The following is an 8,311-nucleotide window of genomic DNA, read 5'->3' as shown; positions in this document are numbered from 1 at the left end:
TTTTTTGTCTAGCGCAACTAGAAGGTGACCGTTGTGATTTTGAGTGAATGGATGAATCGCCATGACATTTGGTACCAAATACTTGCAAAACTTTACTTTGTGTTTAGTGCAAATTAGCAAATGTTAGCATTTAGCTCAAAGCACCGGTGTGACTAAGTAAAGTCTTGTAGTGCTGCAGGACTCAACATAAGAAGTGTGACCTGCTTGTACTTTATAACAATAAAATAGAATACCTTTACATTTTGTTTATACATAACTGTCTTCTAACATTATGTAGCAATCTTTTGAAAACAAGACTTTTCATTTGACAATAGGAAAAACAAATCTAAAGATGACAAAGATGAGACAACAGGAGAAGAGGATAGTAAATATTTTGGATGAACCCGGTTCAGATAGCACTCAGCCTCAGGTCATTTAGGAAAATAGAATTATGCAACTTTCTACAGTTTAGTCCTCAACAACCTGAATGTATTCATCTGTATGACTGCTAAAATGCCAGCAAATGTAACTCTAAGAACAATTGGGAGACGGGGGGAACGCAGTGGGAGGTCACATTGGAGGTCTGGTGTATCCGTGAGGATCATTTTCACCAGAAGTCTGGGATTACTAAACAGTCCATCTCGGCTCCAGTTGTAGTAAACGGTTACAGTAAGTATGTTTGCTCACATACTGTATTCTCCTTCATTTTATGCTTATTTTTACTACAGTACAAAAAAAACTTTAAAGCAATTTCCTGCAAAGTTTGATGTAGTTCACATTACATCAGTGCTCAGATCTCTGTACTGGACTCCAGTGCGTCATTGGACAGAGTTTAAAGTACTGGTGCTTGTTTATAAATCTCTGAATGTTTTAGGGCCAGAAAACACCTGAGATTGTACTTTACCTTATGACCCCTCAAGTCATCTATTAGCATTATGCTAACTGTTGACAGAGTTCAATCTAAAAACCTGGAGAAGCAGCATTTAGCTACCACGCCCGACTTTGACCACCTTTAAATCCAGGTGTATGCTCTTCACTGCACTTGGCTGAAATTAAACTAAACATCTTTCCTTATGTCATATTTATTTATCCTTTTAATTGTGATATTTTTGACTGTATTTTCTTTTAAATGTTTAAATGTAAAGCACTTTTTGCCTTTTTGTGTGAAACATGCTCTAAAGCCTTAAAATCTATGACGCCACACTGTGTGGTTTGTAGACACTATGCAGATTAAAATATGTTTTGCTGAAGTATAAAACAGTATATTTTAGGTAAAATCAGCTCTGCCATGTTGCTTACATGTTAATGTATCAGTAATAATGATCAGATAATACAACATATTAAAGGGAGGCATTAATAGCCAATTGTGACACAATACCTGTAATAAAATGTGAACAGTCAGAACTATTTGCCTTTACTTGTCCGTTAATCACTTTGAGATTAAACCATTTCATTTCAAGATGTTTGAAAAATTCTTGTTAAACTGGTTCTAACTGTTAGTGATTCATGTAACTGTTTACCAGAATATATCTCATTCAGCTAGTGAGAGCAGCCCATTTCAAGAAAAACGTGTCCTGGTGAGGGGGACACGGGATGCTTGATGGCTCGTAATGTAATTGTTATGTGGACTGCTGCAGTGTTTCACTCTATTAGAAACAAAGATGCTTAGAGGAGTGAAACTAACTGCAAAACCAGAGTTCATTAACATCAGCTAAGTCAATGGTTGCTTTTTTTGTAGAACGGAGAATGAGCCAATAGATATCGCTCAGTGAAAAAATGTTTTACAATGAAAACAACTGAATGACTTGAGTGTGAGAGAAACAACCCGAAGAAACAACAGTTAATAGTTTCTGCATTGAAATGCCACCAGCATTAAGACGCTTCTGCAGTACTGAAAGATTAGATACAGTATGCGAGAGAGCTAGATTTATACTGTGGACTCACTGACTCAAAACGTATGCACGGCATAATCAGATATTCAATTAATGATTTATGGGAATGTTTGATACCCTGCTGCTAGAATGTATTTCAAAGTAACTGACTGACGGTGGCAACTAATGTGGACAGGCAGGAAATGAAGCATGAGGAAAGATGGGATGTAGAGATGAGAGGCAGCTGATTTGACCTCCTGTTGAGTTAATTAACACTCTAATGTGATTTCATTGTACTGATAACCTCCTCTGGCAACTTAGAAAACAAAAACTTGAGGAGAAGCACATTTTGAGAGCTTGATTTTATAGTGTACAGATTAATGCGACTCAAGATTCTGTGAAATTAGAGGAATAACTGCATGAAGTTAATAACTACAAGTGTCAACGAGATATTGATTGAGATGTGAGGGGTTAATAGTACTCTAAAAGCAGCAAATACTCACATTTGAGAAGCTGTAACCAATAGATGTTTGGAGCTTTTGCTTGAAGAATGAAATTATTTGAACAGTTTATCAAAACAGTTGCCCGTTCATTTTCTATCGATTGACGAGCTCATAATTCGACTATCAGCACTGATGCCAACTCTCAGTCCAGCAGGAGAAAATTATTTGACTTTCAACTCAAATTTGCTCCCCAACCACCTTTAAAAAATAATCTGGGACTTTATCTTGCTAGATGTTTGTCTTTCAAATATATATTATATTATATTAGTGCAAAACACACAGCGGAGTAAAACGAGCAACCTGGCACACTCTTTTTGAGCTTGGTTGATTTGATTTAGTGGTGAATAAAACAGAATACATCAAATACATTGGGACAACTTTGACATTTAGGTTCTTTAGTTGCAGCACTAAAGTATAAACCATTGAGCAACAAATAGTTTTACTTTATCGATATAGATGTGACAGTAAAGAGGTGGAACTAATGATTGTTTCCTTAAATCAGTAAATCTGCTGATTGTTTTTCTTGTTTACTCATTTAGTCAATGAAATGTCAAAAACAAAATCCTCAACGCCCAAGGTGACTTCCGTCAAATTGCTTTTAGGTCCAGAACGTATGGTTAAGTTATCATATAGGATATGACAAAGAAAAGCAGCAAATACAACATTTGAGAAGCTGAAACCGGCGAATGTTTGCTTGAAAAATGACTGAAATGATTCAATTATTATTAAAATAGTATCAACATAGTGCCAACTCTCAGTCCAGCAGACACCTGAAACATTTGAAGTCAAAAATGAATTCTATTTTAACTCAAAATTGCTCTTCAGCCTCCTTTGAGAAAAATATCAGGGTCTTTATCTTGCTTTATGCCTTCTAATATTTTCAGCACTAAATCAGTGCTATAATAGAGCAAAAAACAGGTGCGTAAACCTTCAACCTGGCACTGTTTATGAGCTCAGTTGATTTGATTTAGTGGAGGACAAATAGGACACAAACTAATATGTGTTGGAAACATTATAGGTAATAACTAGGGAGTTCAAAAATCTCTGAAGTGCCCTTGAGCAGGACTCTAGCTATATTGACCTCTGACCTCCCTGAAGATGGGTGTGAAAAAGGGGGAATCATCTTGTCATCGCCAATGGGGCCAGTACAGTAATCACGGCCTCATTGGGCTGTGATTAATTAATTAACTTCCAGAAAGTGTTAATGCAATTAACCCGAGCAGGAAGTAGCTCTGGCAGCTGAGCAGCATATCTGGATAGCTGATTGTAACCGCCATACAGCGTAAGCCACGTTACATTAAAGTAGCGTTATTTTACGTCTACGTCGTCTTAAAAACATACCTCGCACTCTCCAGGTTTGTCACCAAAAGTTATTCTTGAAGTCGTCGCGTAGTTTTGTGCCTGGAAGTTAAAAACACACCAAACTGTGAGTGTCTCCTCCGTCTGTTAGCGCAATCCCAGCTAACCTCACTGATCTTCGGACAGATGCTCTCCGCAGCTCCGCGGCTCGGCTCCCGCTTTCACTGCCGCCGCCTCGGTTTCGACGAGGTGTTAACCCACCTTTTTAGTATGCTAATTACAGCGGGGGAGCGAGCCTTACAACAGGCCGTAACCTAACTAGTGCTTCCTCCTCTGTGAGATCCAGAGAGCTCTGCGTGAGCAGGGCAACACAACGCAGAGCAGACCAGGAAGTCCGATACTGTCTTTCCTGGGCGTTCGTGCCCTGAGCTGAGTCTATCAGGCGGCAGTTTCTCCCAGCCTGTATACTCACTATACTGCCTTGTACTACTAGAGAGTAAATTTGAAAAAAGCGACCCCTTTATCGATTAAATTAATCCAAAACACCTTAATCTAGTCAAATGTTAAATCAGCATTGTCAAATTTAGTGATTAAACTTGTAGGTTAACTTAAATGATAACAAATGTACAAATGTATTAGTGCTGTTCTATAATGCCAAATGTTTCATGATAAGGCCTATTTGAGGCAGGGGCGGATCAATGCACAGGTGGCCTGGGCTGCAGCCTATGGGCCCCACGGATGCAAAGGGATTTGGATTGGCCAGATTAGTGTTAATGATTTAAATTTAGTTCAGAGAAAGAAAAAAACCAGGGGGGTTTACAAAGAGTAGCCCAGATGCCCCTGATCACCATAGTCTGCCACGGATTAGAGGTTTGTACATAAAAAATATGTCATGAGGTTTACCCGGTTGCACAATCTTAGAGCCAGGTATTCTGTATTATAGCACCAGCTAATTGGGGACTGAACTGTAGGTGTATTCTTTGAGTAATTCAGAACTCAAACGGGGCAATTACAGCTTTTACATTTGTATGCACACTTAGGAAAAAGAAAGAAAAAAAGCAAACAGGTTCTACAACAATAAAGTGTAAATGCAATCTTCCAAAATAAAGACAAATACTCTTAAATTGCAGTGCTCTAATGTATAGTGTAGCAGAGTAACTCCTTGTTACTATGCTATACGCTTATATTCTATAGATTAATAACATAGATAGCAGCAACAGCATCATTGTAAGAAGTATCAATTTTACATAGACAGTGTTGATACTGCTACTCAAACTGCGTCGTCTTTTGATGACGTAGCAGAAGAGCGACACACACATGCTAGCAGGGGATTTTACATTATGGCAACAGTACAAGTTAGCGAGGCTGAAAAAGTGTACATCTTACACGGTATACGGGTAAGTTTGTAACAACTATATTTTACCCTTTAACCTCTGTTAGTTAAAAAGATTTCGATAAATGTCATGACGGTGATTTGTGCTCTACAGCGGCAGAAAGCTAGCTAGCATTAGCTCACTTGCTGTTGTATATAAACATGTGAATTCTTTAAATCAGGATGACTTACGAGTGGACGGAAGAGGCTGTGAGGACTACAGACACATGGAAATAGAGACTGATGTGGTATCTAACACAGACGGCTCCGCCAAAGTCACACTGGTAATGTCTAATATTTATTAGTAAATATTAATATTTACTGCAGAAGTCCTCCATGTTTGCTCATTTTCTGTTAATGCTCTAAAACATTTCGTCTCTCACCGTCAACACTTCCAACTGCACATACTCCCACTAACTCGTTATGTCTGAGGCTACACCTATCTCTAATAATCTCTACTATATTCTTTAATGTAAGATTCCCCTCACCCATCCTCCCTAAACACACCTTGGCAGCTGACAACATTTACAAGTACAAATGCACATTTTACATACTTCTACACTCTTCCAAGGCACACGCCCACACATATCAACAACATGATAAATGGTTCAGTTATAATGCATCAGCCATCCTGTGAGGTAATCAATAAAGCAAATCCCCAACTACAAATGAAATGCCTATCCAGTGTAAATTACATTTGTTCTAGTTTCAGAAAGACATGTCCTCCAGCCAAGCGGCAGCAGATGGTGGAGACTTGTTTGCATTTTATCTGCTTTAACAGATACAGCTACAAGCAAGCTATGTCTTAACGTCACCCCAAGAACGTCACTGATGGTTTTAAAAAAACACTGCCCAGTAGTTGTCGAGCTGAGGGACCACAATGCATGTCTATCTTTGTGTCACTGACTCTGTCAAGCGTCTTTGAGTTTCTGGAAAAAACACTATACAAATCTAATGTATTATTATTATTATTATTATTATTATTATTATTATTTTTTTTTTTTTGGCTGGAGAGAAGGAGCCCTGGTCACAGCCAGCGTCTGTCCCAGGATATATGTTGGCAAATTTCTCATTTCTCAGGAAGGTTGACTGATTGATTACTTAGTATTTTCTGATATGTTCTGTCTCTCTTTCAGGGGCATACGGCAGTTCTAGTTGGGATTAAGGCTGACATTGGAAAACCGAGGCCCATGGTGCCAAATGAAGGCTACTTGGAGTTCTTTGTTGACTGGTAGGTGCGGGCTCCTTTTGTCATGAGTAAAGTAAGACTTTATTTTTTAGAAACTGATTCTTATTTTTATAGATTTTGCCACTAAACCAATCGCTTATGAAAACATTGAGAAATCACAATAATATGGTATAAGTAACTTTATATCATAGTATCACTACATATCATAATATACTGACACTTATGGAAAATCATATGGAAATGTGCCTACTGTATGAATCAAATACAGAACCAGAAATCGCTCCCTATTTATTATATAGTGCACTATATTGTTTATTTTTCACAATGGAACAAAAAAAGGTAAGTTCCCCATGGCATGTACACTACATATTCCACAATTACATAGACAACCTTTTTATCATAACTAACAGATATGAAACAGAGACACATTTTTTAATGGATCCTCTTCCACTAGGAGGTAGTGTTGTATCATCTGTTCCCTGTGAGATGCATCTCCCAACACATCCCCAAACACAAAACTGACTGATAGATTTTATATTACCTCGCATGTTAATTGTCTTGTTTTCATTTTCTAATCTGTAGTTCGGCCAATGCAACCCCTGAGTTTGAGGGCAGAGGAGGCGAGGAGCTGGGGACGGAGCTGAGTAACACTCTCTACAAAGTCTTCAACAACAAACACAGTGTGGACCTGAAAGGCCTTTGTATCAGTGCAGGAGAACACTGCTGGGTCCTCTACGTGGATGTTCTGGTGAGTGGTAGTGTCCGATAATGTCTTTCACTTTTCCAAACGGCAATTCAACATTCGAGGCGACCCCATGCAGCAAATGGCCGGGTGTGCCTTTGTTTCAAGCATTCCCCCCCGCTGTTAGGATGTTTCCTCCGTTTGACAAAAGTTAAGACATGCATATGTAGTAAAACGTATGTAGAAGTCACCAAAATGTATGTTTTTTTCAATGCATTTTGCTGCAATACTTGTACGACAAGATATGATAACTAATCTTTGCATGTAAAATATTGTTTGATAAATCATGTACAGCAGAGGGAAAAGCGTTCCTTCCTGTGTTTCAGTCGGGGAATAAATAAAAGCGGCACATTTTACATCAGAACAGCTTATTTTGTCTGTGTATATTTGCCTCTATGGTCTTCACTGAGGTAAAATCTCCCCGTTGCATGTTTCCACAGCTCCTGCAGTGTGATGGAAACTTGTACGATGCCATCTCAGTAGCTATCAAAGCAGCTCTCTTCAACACAAAGTAAGTCAAATAAGATTTGTTTGGGTCTCAATGATGGGATTACTAAATCCTTTGATGTGTTACAGCTGTCATATCTCTCATTCTTATTCAGTAAAATGAAACTTAACTTTCCTATTACCTTAATGACAGAATTCCCAGAGTGCACATATCGGCTGATGAGGAAGGAGGGAAGGAAATTGAGCTGTCAGATGACCCATATGATTGCATGAGACTCAATGTAGAAAACGTTCCTTGCATAGTGACGTTGTGCAAGGTAAGCTCCCCTGCTGATACTCTGAAGTAAAGAATTTCGAAAGCCCAGTATCACACAAACCGTGACCTTGACATTGGCTGTTTTCCTGCAGGTGGGCCACAGGCACGTAGTGGACGCGACTCTGCAGGAGAAGGCCTGCTCTGTAGCCAGCCTGATCATCTCTGTCACACACAAGGGCACGGTCACCTGCACGAGGAAGGTGGGCGGAGGCAGCCTGGATCCAGAGAGTATCTTCGAAATGACAAAGGTGAGTCCAGCCCCCCTCCTCGGCCATCTGGCCCCTTGTCTGTTTTGAATATGATTACGTATGAATAAGGCCGTATGGTAGAAAGGTACTTAAGTATATTGTTGTCTCCAGGCAGGTAAACGGGTCGGGAAGGCCCTTCATGCTCCACTCATGAAGCTGCTGCAGCAGGAGGAGAGTTTGGGAAAGACGCGACAGAAAGTTGGCTTCCTTGGTTAACTTCAACTGCAGTATATTATGTACATGTATACAGAATTTTCTAATAAAACTTTTAATTTGTACGGCCTTCTTGTGTTTCTGCTTAAATTTAGATACACTTTGATGTGGTGTTAAGATGCACTGATGCAT

The 8,311-nt window shown here is 39.2% G+C and overlaps 2 protein-coding genes across 6 annotated transcripts in view; one reads left to right on the top strand and one right to left on the bottom strand.

Moving 5' to 3' along the window:
• The window catches only part of zdhhc3b (zDHHC palmitoyltransferase 3b), a 12,038-nt gene extending 7,730 nt beyond the window's left edge, over nt 1-4,308 (bottom strand). The window contains exon 1 of the mRNA XM_029442808.1: nt 3,695-4,308. The gene's annotated coding sequence lies outside the window, so the exon portion shown is untranslated. The remainder of the gene's footprint in view (nt 1-3,694) is intronic.
• exosc7 (exosome component 7) lies at nt 3,515-8,249 on the top strand. 5 transcript variants are annotated; one of them, XM_029442811.1, is made up of 8 exons: nt 3,515-3,635; nt 5,207-5,308; nt 6,161-6,255; nt 6,796-6,961; nt 7,396-7,466; nt 7,596-7,719; nt 7,811-7,966; nt 8,078-8,249. In XM_029442811.1, the coding sequence occupies exons 2-8, from the start codon at nt 5,252-5,254 to the stop codon at nt 8,180-8,182; spliced, it is 774 nt and encodes a 257-aa protein (XP_029298671.1). In that variant the 5' UTR covers nt 3,515-3,635; nt 5,207-5,251; the 3' UTR covers nt 8,183-8,249. The 5 variants fall into 5 exon arrangements, with proteins under 5 accessions (XP_029298671.1, XP_029298672.1, XP_029298674.1 ...); XM_029442812.1 differs by having other exon boundaries at nt 3,620-3,708; XM_029442814.1 differs by lacking the exon at nt 3,515-3,635 and adding an exon at nt 3,653-3,779.
• Nucleotides 8,250-8,311: the final 62 nt, after the last annotated feature.

This window comes from Cottoperca gobio, chromosome 11, assembly GCF_900634415.1.
Source record: "Cottoperca gobio chromosome 11, fCotGob3.1, whole genome shotgun sequence".
Taxonomy (NCBI): Eukaryota; Metazoa; Chordata; class Actinopteri; order Perciformes; family Bovichtidae; genus Cottoperca; species Cottoperca gobio.
The sequence above is the reverse complement of the archived record's forward strand: the minus strand, read 5'-3'. Positions and strand labels throughout refer to the sequence as shown.

Bases quoted from the DNA above. Each gene is read 5' to 3' on its own strand.
- exosc7 (XM_029442809.1), top strand. From the start codon at position 4,993: ATGGCAACAGTACAAGTTAGCGAGGCTGAAAAAGTGTACATCTTACAC. The intron at 5,309-6,160 runs GTAATGTCTAAT...TCTCTCTTTCAG, and splicing joins GCTCCGCCAAAGTCACACTG to GGGCATACGGCAGTTCTAGT. The intron at 7,967-8,077 runs GTGAGTCCAGCC...TGTTGTCTCCAG, and splicing joins GTATCTTCGAAATGACAAAG to GCAGGTAAACGGGTCGGGAA.